The 14825-nt window shown below is 47.5% G+C and overlaps 1 protein-coding gene across 2 annotated transcripts in view; it reads right to left on the reverse strand.

Annotated features, from left to right (window-relative positions):
• tgfbr3 (transforming growth factor, beta receptor III) overlaps positions 1 to 14825 on the reverse strand; it is an 88918-nt gene that overhangs the window by 53830 nt on the left and 20263 nt on the right. For both annotated transcript variants that reach the window (XM_088597713.1, XM_088597714.1), the window contains one exon: positions 2607 to 2794. In XM_088597713.1, the coding sequence (XP_088453839.1) occupies positions 2607 to 2794 (188 nt within the window). The remainder of the gene's footprint in view (positions 1 to 2606; positions 2795 to 14825) is intronic.

Below are 14825 nucleotides of genomic sequence, written 5' to 3' on the forward strand. Positions count from 1 at the left end.
AGAAAGAAACGATGCTCATGCACAGATCACCGAAATTACAAGGTGTGTCAAATATTCAAAGCTGACAAGCATGTTACAACTTTTCTTGAAAAGAAAAAAAAACATGTTTTATAGTTGTTTGTTATCTTTGTTTGCAGATGCCTGGCTTCTGTCTATTCAACAACGGGTTGCAACTAAAATCAGATGATTTCCCTTTTTCTTTTCCAGGGCCAAAAGGACACCCGGGGCTGTGTTTGTACAGAGATAGCAGAGATAACGTTTTCTCTGCTTTGTTTGAAATCTCGGAACCTCGAACAACAATCTGATCTCCCAAGGATGTTTACAATCTTCTGCTCTCCCGCTGCAGCCAAGAAACCTTTCTCCAGCTTCCTGTCAGCTCCAAGGGAAGGAACACCAGCCATTTGCAGGGCCTACGATTACAATAGGGGGCAAGGAGGGCAGACAACTGACGCCAAGATATGGCATCAGAGAGCACGGCGCTGCACAGCAGATGAAATGTCCCACAGTGCGGAACAGCGCGGCTCCTGCGCATTGGAGCTTAAGGAATTCACCTCCTGAAGACCACCCCGTCCAGCGAGAGCCATCCAACACTGCCTTATCGCAGCATTAGCTCGCCAGAGCAGAAAAACACACCCAGTCCTGGAACTGGAAGAGCCATTCATCCTCAGCCCGGCCGATATTGACTTTCACTTCTCAGTCTGGTGTCATTAGAGACTCTGGCACCCGAAGAGCTGCCTCTGATCTTCTCGGCTGATACCGGACAAGGGTCCACTCCGGAGCGGGGGCAGTGGGGGGGGAGGAGATGACTACAGAGCAGGGCTTGATTCAAAAAGGACTGAAATTCCGGAAGTGCCTGGATATCAGGAAGGCTTGTTATTTTAGGGCAGGATGTCCAGTCCTGGTCCTGGAGGGACCGTGTGTCTGCAGGTTTTCAAGGTCTGCTCAATGCAGCAGCACCTCACGAGCTGAGAGAAGCTGCTAAATTGATCCAATTGAGCCATTAATGAGCTGGTTTACATCTTTGAGAGCTGAGCTGAGACGAAAACCTGCAGACTCACTGGCTCTGCAGGACCAAAGCTTGTCATCCCTGCTTTTGACTGGGCAAAATGAAAAGCTACTGGGTTTCTTCATGAGTGTGTTTTCTAACTTGTCCGAAGGAGAATTGTGATTCTCGCACACACAGAACAGTCAACGCCTTCACAGTGCTGCGAGCAGCTGTAGGAGGGGCCCGTTTAAGACTATCTGGGAGATAAAAAAAGTAAACAAGAAATTATACAGACCTCGAGAAATGCTTAAGTCAGCACTGCTGACAGACAGAAAAGCCTTCCAGTAATCACTGATTTAATTAATTTGGTATGCCTGCTGCAAGCTCATCATCTTAGTTATTCTTTTAAAACAGCAAAGAACCACACTCAAATACTGATACAAAACTCACTTCACAAGACACAAGCGACACTTTCTTTCACAAAGCAACACCGCTGCCTCTTCGCCGGGCTGTCCTGGGTTGCAGACAGGAACAGAAGGATGTGTGCTATGGCCACCTGACAGCACGGCCGCACGAGCAAGAGTGCTCTCAAAGCAGACAAGCGTGTCTGTCACGACGAAAGGTTTCACACCCCAAAAACAGTTTGACATCATTATTACTGTTTTATTTCTGTGTATGAACCACTAGTGTCCACATAAAAACAGATACCTTGTGGTCATTAAAACATTTTAACACCAGAAAGCTCAGAACTGTAGTGGGAGCAGTTTATTTGCCTTCATTACAGCCTGTTGTTGTGATTAATTTAGGCTAAAATGGTTCCATTACAAAATGTGAAGTTCTGAGTTTTATAAGCAGTCACAGAAGATGCCATGATAATGCTGGCCTTCACCACACCTCTGACATGCACAGTCACACTGAAAAGACCTTCAAGGCCAACATTTTAGATTTATATATATATTAAAATATGTTTTTTTTCAATAAAAGTAAAACTACCTCCTCAAATACCTCTATGCCAGAAGGCTATTTTACTGTTCAGAGGAAGGAAGTGCAGTCCAAGGCAGGCTACGACATTCTTGTGAAGAAAATTAATACACTGTGTGTGAACACTCACTGCTGAAATCAGTACACATTCCCTAGCTCAGCACACACACATGAACACACACTCCCGAGCTCAGCACACACAAACTTGGATCACTCACCTCAGAGCCCAACACACACACATGAACACACACTCCCGAGCTCAGCAAACTCACATAAACACACTCTTGGGCCCAGCACACACACACACACACACGAACACACTCTTGGGCCCAGCACACACACACACACACACATGAACACACACTCCCGAGCTCAGCACACACAAACTTGGATCACACACCTCAGAGCCCAACACACACATGAACACACACTCTTGGGCCCAGCACACACACACACACACACGAACACACTCTTGGGCAAGGCACACACACACACACACACACACACACACACACACACACGAACACACTCTTGGGCCCAGCACACACACACACACACATGAACACACTCTTGGGCCCAGCACACACACACACACGAACACACTCTTGGGCCCCGCAGTCCAGGGGGTGGCCGGAGTTACCTGTGCGACCGGCTGCCCGGTGCTGTCCTCTCCGGAGCTCCTCAGGTTGATGATGTGCACCTCCTGCGGCCAGGACATGGAGCCGCGGCTGGCGCAGCCCGCCAGCACGGTGAAGCTCTTCAGCCGGGCCTGCACCGGGTGCCCCTCCCCGACTGGCAGCAGCTCACAGGGGCTCCTGGACAGCGGACCTGAGGGCACCAGACAGAGGGCACTCGTCACTCAAGGAAACCTGCTCACCTTGTCGAAACCTTCGGCTGAATCGCTTGCGTCTCCCAGCCTGCTGTCTTTGGGGTCGTGATAGTGTATACCAGCCACATATCTCCACTTTTCTCTCGGGAATGCAGAGAGAAGGCTTGGAAATAAATGAGCTATGAGCATTCCACCCCAAGATCTTAGCTCTTCATACAGTATCTACTGCACACTCATAATATGACACTGCAGCATTTTCCGGTCTGCTCACACTAGATCAAGAGCAGTTGCTAACTGCAGCGTGGTCGAGAGCTGTGATCACAGCCCTGGTACGATAATCAGACAGACTGCTGCATGTTAGTACCTTGAATACGACTGCCTTTTCGCAAACATCGCTCAACGGTGTTTACATACTGTACGGAACACAAAGGGACAGACCAAGCAGGCAAGGGTTCCGTGAGACGACAGAAACTTTGTTTACCTACAGTACTGTTCTGTTAAAGAAATCAAAATCCCTTTCTAATTGCACATAACAAAACTGCAATAAAAGTATTTGTCCTCAGAGACCGTTTCAGGTCGGCTCTCCATCCAGTATCTATGAATACTTTAGGAATCTACCCACTCTTCCGAATGACAAATAAATGTTTCCTTCTGACTTGTTCACAGCTTTAAAATCTGACTGTAGCTAATAATGTTCAGGTGACGTAAGTCTCATAAAACACAGCTTTTAACACTCCCGAAACGATGTGATTAAGGCTGAAACTCCTAAGGGCATGTTTAAGGTCCAGACAGTGTTCTCCAATACTGATATTGAAGGGCTACATACTTTCTCCTTCATTAAACCCCATATGAAACCACAAGCCAAGCTGACCCAAGAGGTGAGAGCGCTCAGCCTCAGTAATGCTGTAATTACCAGCTAACCGCAGCCATGAGCAGAGCAGATGAGGAACTGAAGCACGTGCCTGACGGTACTGCACCCTCCTTCTCCCTCCACACCGCTGTGCGCCGTTAGGAGATCTTGCAGGAAGCCTAGGGGTGTGAAAGTAACGAGGGGTTCCACAAATAACACAAAATAGCCTCAGGGCTAGCAAAACAACAGGTCAAGCCTGTCTCGAGTGAGATGACTGAGGCACAACAGGCATCTGTAAAAGCTACTGAGAAACTGAAGCCGTCGTTTCCGCAAACAGATCGAGCAGAGAGCTGCATCAGGAGCTGAGCACTGGCTGCACGGGAAGGTTAATTCCACGCTGGAAAGCAGAAAGACGTCAAGTAGCTGCCATGCCTTCTTCAGGTGTGAGGAACACAGTGGGGGGCACAGCAGGAGGGATAAAATCACGGTTGACCAGAGGACAGAGCAGGTGGGAAAGTGTGGAAGTAACCTTTACTTGTTCCCACTTCTTCAAAAATACAGTTTACCACATCCTCAGTACAGTACACATGATCTTTCCTCTCTTCATACATACAGAATCAACAACAATAAAACTGATCATCACGGGGTTGAAATTTACGCGCAGTCATTCCAAATCACAGATCTGGAAATGTCCAGCCGCGCTGTGACAGAAATTCAAGTTTTATTTAGAATAACCCGTCCCTGATCGCAGTGCTGAACTCCGCTCCTTCATCAGAAGACAGCAGGAAAATTAGCTTTGGTCAGAGCGTGTTCTCGCACGTCCCTTCCTTCAGAGCGCACCGATGTCAGGGAGCCAAGCGGAGCTCCTGCAGGAACAGCACTTATGCTCAGAAACACGGAGAGCCAACACCGGCTGAAGCACGTTTTCTACAGATAACTGCTTGTAGTTCGATAGAGTAAATCTAAACCTGTCAATCAACTATTTCTCAACACATGAAACTGAAAATTTCTAAAATAATTCCTTTTTCTCCCATTGGGCTTCATGTCTCATTTGCAGACAGCAGCCTCTGTAGTGACAGTGTGCAGGCCCCTAAGAAATGCAGTCTTTTGGGGGGAAACTAGATTCAAAACCTGCCTCGCTCTGGCCATTAAGATCTGTGTCAGTCAAGAGAAGTGACTTTGGACTAACGTTGTCTATGGAATACCACATGACAAGACCTGCAATAACTACAGATGGTTGTTCATTTGAGAGCACGGATTTCAGTTTGCTCTTGAACAAACACAGCTGCAAACACAGAAGACACCTGAATGCCATTACTGTGCACCCTCCTGCGAAGGGCTGTTACCACGGGCAGTTTCTTAATGGTTTAATTGGTTGGCAGCAGGGTCAGTGCAATCAAGCGCCGGTTATACACGTGCACCTCGATGGAGTGAGCTGGGAGTAGCTCAATTCCAGCAGCTCTCACCCTCGGAGCAGGTCTTTGAGAGGGCCTCTAGTTCTGAACTTGCTCTAGAGTTTAAGAAGCGGGTCTGCGTCCCTCTGCACCAGCAGCCCTGATATCTCTTACCTGGAGAGTAAACGTGGGCCACACAGCCTTCAGTCCACTCCAGCTGACTCAGGGCGCCGCGGCCCTGAGGGGCCTGAGTACCACGTGCGCTGGGGGGTCTCTATAGCCACCGCTGCTCAGACGCAGCGCAACGCTTGTCTGTATTTTGTCTAAGGAGTTGGGAAAGCATCTGTCTTTCCAGGAAGAGGCCTGCGCTCCCAGAGAGTCTGATTGTTCCACTCCAGCACGAACCCCGCAGGGTGCCCAGAGAGCCCAGACAGACAAAGGCCCCCCAGGGCCCGCAGCTGGCCAGCGCTCGCTCCTCGTCACCGGCCACCGTCACGGACAAGTCCGAGCTTCCTCCTCTCTCCCCCCCGGCTGAGTCATCCCCCCCCCCCCACACACCCCTCCCATCACAGCTCGCCGCCGAAAGCTGGAGGCCTCGTCCTCTCCGGCCATCGCCCGACTGGCGGGCCGGGCCGGAGGAATAGCGAGCCCCCTCCGCGCTGGGCTTCGCTCGCGCCGCCGTACCAAGAGGCCCTGAGAAAGACCGGGACACCGGCAACCCCGCGCCCCCCGGTTCTGCCCGGGACTCGGCCGCAGCCTGGGCTCACCGCACGGGGGAGAGGGACCCGCAAGCCCAGCGGGGCAACGTGCCAGAGATCCGGCCCGGAGAGCTGCAGGCTGGCACTGGGAAGAGTGAAAAGTCCGATTATCCGCGACACACACGGGCCCGGGTGAAATGACAGCCGGCAGACGCACCTGGTTCATCCCAGAACAGGTAGGAGGCAGCCTGGAAGTACCTGATACTTTAAAAAACCGTGAAGGCAGAGGAGGAGAAATAAAAACAAACCCATACAGTATCTGAAACAATGTTGGGATACTTGGGAAGGCCTTTCTGATGAATAAATGGTTTGCATACCACTAATAAAAACCCAAAGGAAGTTCTGCTCCGCTTATTTCATTAACACGCTGACCTACAGTACAGGGTGCTGTCGTTTCCTGCTTTCTGAAAATTACGTGATTTGCATGTGTGCACTCAAGAAGGAATCCCCAAAATACAGCATCCGCTGCTCAAAACTTGTGAATGAATTCACCCTAACAGAGATCTGCTCCTTTGATCAGTGAGCGGAACAGCTGCAGAAGACACTGTGATCACTCTGAAATATGAAAGACAACACCAGTAAACAGGAGGGCTGACTTCAATTGCAAAACCTTGTTACTGGCCAGCTGCAAATTCCACACCCCCTTGGGGTCCTGCTGTGATCCCATACAAAGCTGGTGTGCCTCCCTGTGTTACAAAATGCTCATCTGAATGGTCTCAAACTAAGTTTTTCCTTTCAAAATGAATTGTGGAAAAACAACCACAGGCCAGACTGGAAAAGGAGAATGCCTTGGAAGATGTCCAGAAGATTACAGTAACACTTGGGCTGAAATATTGTTTAAGAAAGTAAAATGCAGCAGTGTAACCAGAAAGAGAAGTACTGTATCTAAATACTATTGACACAATAACGCTAGGAAGCCATGCATTGTCGTCCTCCCATCTGGTATTCCCGTGCTAAAATAAATTAAATACAAATGTGAGTGACTCAATCAAGTCAATGTTTCTCATGAGCAAAGAATGCTGATTTTAGACATGCTGGATGGCCGAACTGTAAAGTAATATTTCAAAAATCTTTCATCAACACAATAATTCCAGGATTCAGACAAGCAAGAACATAGAAGAAAAGAAAAAACAAAGAACTTCTTGCTTCTTTTGCTTTTTGTGGTATAGAAAATGAAGGATGCCTTTAGAAACAAACAAGCGGAGCACCTGTGCAGACTTTAGGAAGAGGTACCCCAGGGGACTAACACAGGTCCTTCTCTATTGTCACAAGACACAGTGTACCTATGGTGAAAGAGCCTAAAAGATCTTGGGTGCTACTGACTCAAGCTTCTTTCCAAAGTGTTATGTGTTTCATTCCACATTACAGTGAATGTCAACAACCCAGTGGTATGTGGGGCAAGCAAATTGTACACTTACCAAAGTAAGTCATTTTTCTTTCTCCGCTCTAAGCTGTAGTCTTCTGCCCAAATCCTCACAAAAATAGACTCACTATCTAACAAAAGGAAGGGCATTCAGCAGAGCGAGAAGGCTGTACTGCCCATTGTGAGACACCTGGTCTTCAACAGATTTAGGGACCAGAATAAACCAGATGTCTCTGTACCCATGCAGTAAGCCCTTGAGATAACCTAGAATTAGGTCAGTGTCTCCAAAAATCTGCACCAGTTTTTCCCCAAGATAATTATCACTAATATTCCAGAAGTAAATAAAGGAGAATTATTGTCATTTCCTTTCTCTTAACCTGACAATTCAAAAGACTTGGTCTTCTACCAGCTGAATGCATTCAAAATATGCCTTGAAAACTCTCCGAAGTGTTTGGAATGAGGAGCTGACACTTGCACTGAATCCATTTCTCTCATTCTCTGAGGCGGCTCAGCAAATGGTGGCCAGGCAGGACGTGAGCCGGCGCACATCTGGAGTGCTCATCAGAGCCACGCTTCGCCTCTGAAGGAAATAAAGAATGAAACAACAAGAAAGGGGGTTTTATGTGTCTGCTGGCCTTGCCATTGATTCATTTCCCCATCACCTTCTCTTTCTACTCCTGGCTCGGCCCGCGCACGGCCCCTGACAGCCCACACGGGCCAGCGGGCTGCGGCCAGGTTCCTGGTGACATCACCAGCGCCCCGCGCAGAGAGAGAAGGACCGCTGTTCGTGGAACGAGAAAAACAAGCTGGAGGCTCCGAGTGCCAGGGAGCAGGCTCAGGCGTTTTTTCAGACACACGCCGCTACAAAAAAGGTTTAGATCATCTTTATTTTCCTGACTTTTCATGCAAAGTCCCAGTGGTTGCACATGCTAGCCCGTGCTGTACTGCGGGACAGCCTCAATGCTGTTTCTGCAAAGAATGCCCAGTTCCCAGCTTGAGCGCTTCTCAATACTGTGGGAAAGGAAACTGGGTGGACAGGGAGGAGTACTGGTAGTGCACCAGTTTGGAGTGCTGACAATTTGCCTTCAATGAGCTTCAGAGATGAGAATGATGCTTGTTTGAATCCTCCTGCCCACTTCAGCACACCAGTTTTGACAAGCCTGCAAAAGCAGTCCTCTGTTGCTTCCCTTTTTATCTTTGCTCAAGGATTCTGAGAATAGCCAATAAAAAAAACAACTAGGAACACCTGGAAGAGGAAATATTTCCTTATCACCTGTAAATGAAAGACAAGGCCAGATTCAGGCTATACACAAGCCTTTTTTAGTGTCAGAACCCAGGGACCAAGGTAAACACTCCAAGCATTAACAGAGCGAGCACCTGTCTAAGGGGAAATCAGACTCAACAACAACACTCCTGAATCTGGTTCAGCCAGAGCTACGTGAACTGCCAAGCCTGAGAGAGAGAAAGCCAATTTAAAAAAGAAAACAAAACTAAACACAAAAAGGTTACGAAAGAGAAGTAACTCAGGTTTTGTCATTTGTGTACACATCTGATGTGTAGAAGACAGACCAGTGCAGAGCTACAGAGCCGCACTGCTGTAAGACATTGAATAAAAGTACTAATCCAAGCACCGTGACCGCCTCTGCATCTCTGAGGCCCTGACAGGACACGAGCAGACTCCAGAAGACCCCTTTTCCCTCTTTCTCCTGGGGTTTCTTCACCTTGAGGCCATCTAGTTGAGAGCCGGTCACTTGCAAGGCCCTGTGTGGTGTTACTTCATCCTCTTCTTCAGTGGAAACGGATTATGACAACTGTTTCCACCTTCATGACTAATAAACATGTGAAAAATGAGTTGATCAGGGTGCTCCAAGTTACAAGTCACTGCTAAAGGACGTGGAGCGTGAATTGAGTGTCTCCATCTGGGTTAATGTGCACAACCAGTCCTCCTGTGGCGCAGCTGCTTAAAACCTAATACCAAATGGTACAGTTTCAGAGAGCAGAAGAGATAAATTAGCCATGCATGTTATCAATGACTAATGTAAGCAGTGACTAATGTCTGAGTCCTTCAGGTTTCCTCTCCGACACGCACTCATGCCGAGAGGCACACTGACACACACCAGGCCACCACACATCACGCGACAGGCCTGAGTCTGCGCCTCACCGGCTGCACAAGACCCAGGACGCCCAAGAGGAGCGAGCGTGATGGCGCTTCAAACGCATCCCCTGCACCGCGCACCTCAGGAGGCTCCGTCACCTGCAACCGCAAAAAGTGAGAGACCAGCTCCAGCTGCAGGTGCTCGCGGCCACCGAGTCACAGCAGGATCTCGGTCTGAGAAGCCGGTAAGCCACTCCCGGCCGGGGAATTTCTGAGCAGCTACAAAGGCGCGAGCCACGCAGAAGCACGAACGGTTTTATTGCTCTTCCAGTGAAGCTTTCTCTGCCGCCGCTCCTCGCGGTCTGCTCTTTACCGTCAGGCCCTTCTCTCCTCACGAAGCGCGGCAAACTCCCGGTAACGTGAATAACAGTTTAACAACAGGAAAGGAAGCACACATCAGGCTTCAGCACCGGCGCAAACACACACACGCGCGCGCGCGCGCACATTCACGACAGGTTTCCCAGAAGCCACTGGGAAAATTCCCAGTATCTCTTTGGACTGTGGGTGGAAACTGGAGCACCCGCAGGAGACCCATGCGAACGCAGGGAAAACGTACCATCTCCATGCTGGCTGCACCCCAGGAACTGAACCCAGGTCCCAGAATCTGCGAGTCAGCAATCCCAACAACTGCGCCAACAAGTTGTAGTAAAGTAAATAGATCCTAAATACTTACAATTCTAAAACGTGAATGACCAGTCCAGTATTTCCTGTGGACAACCCTTCAGGCAAGGTACAGAGTATTAATCCTTCCACTGTCTGACAGTGAGAAGCCAGGGCTCACCTTGAACAGTAAAAGTGAGAGCTCTGCAGAGACTAATGTATATAAATCATCCTTCTCAAGGAATAAAAGATGCTAATCATGCATTACCCCAATGATAGCTAATACCCCTCTATTTCATCACAACCCTCCTGCAGGTTACATGTCTTTTAACAGAGGATACAGACTGCCAAGAGAAAATTAAAGGACCTTTCCTTTATAGATTAATGGATTCACATCCATAAATGAGTGAACAAAGCTCTCCTGACATGTTAAACCATATTTAATGACACAGGCAACGTATCAAAGGTTATTTGTGACAAAAATTGAAAAAAACAGCTGTCTTAAGGGAGCAGGAGGTGGGGCAGCACAGGAAATGCGTATATAGAAACAGAAAACAATGGCGCTTAATGGAATTATGCTCTGAAACCAGATAAATAATTGTTTGAGCTTCAATGTGTAATTATCAAAGCCGCCCAGAGTTCGCTGCCACTCAGCGGAACCTTTGATTACTGCTTTAAATATAGAAATCAGCTCAGATCGTACACCCACCTTCCACTACCTCCGTGTGTGCATAGCCTGGTGAGGAGCCAGGACTCTCTGACTGGCAGCGCTGGCAGCTTCTATGCTATTTAGAAACAAAGCAAATATTCCCACACGACAATCTCTCTTCTTAAAAAGACGAGCAGCCCCCAAGAACCCCGCTACCATGACGACGCCTGTTCACTCTGGCGACCATAACCGAGAGCGGGAGAGCAGAGTGCTCTCTGGGGACAACTCAACTCGACCAGTTCCCACCTCCCAGAAAACTGAAACTACAGCCCTGCCACAGGCACAGCGTTCACCTAGGACACTCAACATAATCACCCAACACAGCACAGCACACTGCTGAACCTCAGGGTCTGCACTAAAACTTCAAAATGGGGTTACTTGAGCACACAGTAATCAGAGCAGGGCCCCCTTCCATCCGTTAGCAGGGATGACCTCCACAACACCTTTGCTCCGTCTCCATATCCACTCCCAGCTGGGAAGAGGCAGTCTGGGCGTAAATCATTCTTCTGCGAGCGTTCGTGTCAAACGCAGGGGGTAGTGTGAGCACTGAACTGGGATGAACATCAAAACAAGAAGACCGATCAGGATGCATCCCTTGCGAGCATCCACCACCGGGCGTCCGGACAGGATCTGCTCGGGTTTTCATTTCACAAACGTAGGCAGGAGAGAGACAAGCTCCAGAAAATTGCCGCAGGTCTCAGAAGAACTGGGGTCAGAGCTGAACGAGCAGGCTGGTGGCGGTGGTGGAGACGGGAAGAAAACGAGAGTGGAGTGTGGGGGGGGTAGGCATTCCGAAACACCTTGACAAACAACAGGTTTGGGCTGCAAATGAGCTTGGAGGAAAAACAGGTTGTGTCTGCAAACAGTGCTGGTGGACCAGTAGGAGTAGCTCTTCCCTCTAGAGCAGGGCCCCAGTCTAGTGACCAGCGACGCTGTGCTACTGCCCTGCAGGTGAGGGCCAGGACACTCAGGGAGCCAGGCTTCTATGTGGGACAGATGAAATCAGCTCACGATCAGATGTGGTTTTGTTTTCGGAGGTACTGTGAACTGATTTGTCATTCCTGTACTCCAGGCACCGAAAGCCTTAGGTAGATCTGCTTCTTTACACACTACAGAAGATAAACAGCCCGGCGTCAAGAGCAGATAACAGGCACCAAGAAACTAAATCACGCGAACGGCAGACTCAGAAGCAGAAACACATTTCTTGGAAATGAATACGCATTAAACATTTGTTTCATTTTAAAAAGTGAGGGCAAATTGCCCAGTGTTTTCTCAGAATGCTGGAGTCCAAAACATGAATCTACACGAGGAACTCTTCTGTGCTGAATGAATATGACAATTCAGAGCTCATCCTACATCCATCGAGTGCTTACCTTTCAATGTGTCTATCCCTCCACCTAAAGTACTTGTCTTTGCAGCGTAGACACTGCTTATGGTTTTATAATGGAAATGGAGGATGGTGTTCTTAAATGTACACTTAGCAGCAGTGTGGAGCAGTGGTCAGGGCTCTGGACTCTGGACTGGACAGTCGTGTGCTCAGATCTCCAGTAAATGCCCCGTCTTGTCCAGGGGGGAAGGCGGCCATGCCCATTATAACTTTCATTATTTTTAATCTGCATTCATCTCTGTTTCATTCCGTGAGCTGTAACAGAGGTGAAATGCACATATGCAACATGCTGTATACTAAGACTGGGGTTGACAACTTCATATTCAAGGCCAGGGGTCTCCAGTGCTGCTTCAGGAGAGCCCCTGTCCAGTGCCTCTTACCCTCCGTCACCTCAAATTCCAAACACGTGTTTTATTGAAAAATATAAGCAAATTGTTCTACTTCAAGAGCACCGAAGGCCATGTTTTGTTCTAAATGATCTCTGAAGTAATTTAATTCGTCACCCGTTAACTGATCACAGTATTCATGATTCAATGCCTACCTCTTAAACCTGGGGAAGAGGGCTGGAGAGGATTGGGTTTAAGTAAACACAGATCCTTCACCTTACCTTACAACGCCTCATTAAATGGCTATATAACCATTAGGAAAAGGAACAATAGTTTCTTTTGTTCCCTGACTGAGAGCGAGGAGTGTGGAAACCGCTGATAAAGCAGGCAGGTACTCAGGGGATCTCCACATGTCAACTCCCCAGACACACACCAATTAAAAGGAGGTTAGGCTTGTCATTTATGTTAAGTGTAAAACAAGTTTCACTCACTTTCTATTCAGCACATGTGTTGATCGCACAAACAGTCACCAGTGAGAGTGTCAAAGGCCTTTCTAAAACTCTAAGGATAGTGAATTTTTCTATGAATTTTAAGTAGGTTAAATCCTTAGAAAGGCTGAAATGTATTTGTCCAATATGTGAAGTGATATGAATCAAGGAATTTGGTTCTAATTTAAGTCCTTAACAATTTTCTAACCACAAGAAACAGTGTCACCTGTTTCCTATGGTAGTTTTTTTTTGTAATTGCACTCAGCTGTTGAGTTCATGACTCAAAAATTAATTGTATTATACAGATATAAAGAAATAGACAACTCAGCCATGTTAACAAGTCAATCAACACACACGGGCAAAAATCCCATCAGCCAGTCGCCAGTTCCACCTAAAGCAGGACTGAAGACACCACGGATAGAACCAAGAACCAAAAACACACCAATCTCAGTAAGCAGATCAGCTGTCATTGAGTGTCTCACACTTTCAGGGATATCTGCCGTTTTAAAAGTTTTCAGAGGATTACGCACTGAGGATGAGCATTGTCAATAGCGAAGACATATCACAGAAGGAGATGGTTCTCGTTTGACTTCTCCTTCTCATTTACCTGTAGTTTCTAAAACACAAGAGCAATTAACTCGTAGTCCTCACATTGAAAAAAAAAATAACAGTTAGACTTTCTTAATATTTTGTCCACCAACATTGACCTCTGCATTTTTCAGCCAGTAGGCCCATTGGTTGTGTGGTATTGGACTGTTGCTGAAAAACACACTCTCCTACTGTACATTTAACACTTTTGACCCATGTATCATTAGAAAACACTGGACCTCAGTGCTCAGTACTGTGCACTTCGCTGACTATGATTACATCTGGATAAACTGAGCCCTCAGTGTGTGAACTGCTCATAAACACTGCTAGAATAACCAACCTGACACGCATCCATGCACAAAGAATACTTTTCACCTTGAAATTACAGTTAGTGTCAAGTTCTAAGAAAAGCTGATTAGTACAGTAGTTCTTTATGATTGTTTTTCTCCTCAAAAATACTAATACACCTAACACAAATATTGACTATAACCGTACAAGACTAGAAGTCTAGTTCCATAAATACGCCAAAGGCCTTTGTTTTAAATGAAACATTGTCATGAAGAACTTTCTCCTGCTCTCCATCAGTTAAAGCACACAAGGTGCACAGTCTTACCTTACCTATTTCACACACCACTGCTGCAACTCATAACCTAAGCTGACAACCACAGGCCCTTCCAAGGTAGAAACAGTACTGTTTAAAAAACGGCAAAGATCTTGTGGACTGTAAATTTCGCAGGCAAAAATGGACAGGCAATCACCCTGGAAGTACTGTGTCAATCATTGTTAAACAGTTACCTTACAAAGGAATGGGCACTGCCAGAGGGGAACCAGAGCTCTCTGCAGCCACTGCACAAGTAACAATGCTGAGGCTTTGTCTGAATGTCATCTGAATATCAAGAAGGGCAGAGCGAACATGCCAGCACAGCACTTCTGCAAACGGAGGTCAGAGGACACTGTGAGAGCCCTGGAAAAGACTCCAGAGGGTAGGAGGGACAGGGCGCCGTGTCAAATGTCACGCTGGATCACGCAATAACATATACAAAGAATCTTGAGAACTCGGGGCTCTTCCACACACCATACATTAATAAAAGTGACAGCTCCATGGAAACTGGGCACTGAACAAACTCCTCTGTGTTTAGAAACAGTTAAGCCTTGACACAGGGACACAGCAACACTGTATTCGAAAATGTCACCACATACAGGCTTTACAGTGCCACTTCCAAATAACAGATTCTATCATTGTAATCTGACATGCATTACCTTATTATGTCACATCTCAGCACTTCGAAAAATGAAAAAGCCCAGAGTTGCGGAATGAAGCTGTTTAACCCTGAACGTCACGCTGGTTTCACCCGCTGCCTGATTTCTCAGCAGCTCTGCACCAGTGCCTGCATGCGCGCGTACCTCAGGAC

This window comes from Lepisosteus platostomus, chromosome 11, assembly GCF_059453375.1.
Source record: "Lepisosteus platostomus isolate fLepPlt1 chromosome 11, fLepPlt1.hap1, whole genome shotgun sequence".
NCBI lineage: Eukaryota > Metazoa > Chordata > Actinopteri > Semionotiformes > Lepisosteidae > Lepisosteus > Lepisosteus platostomus.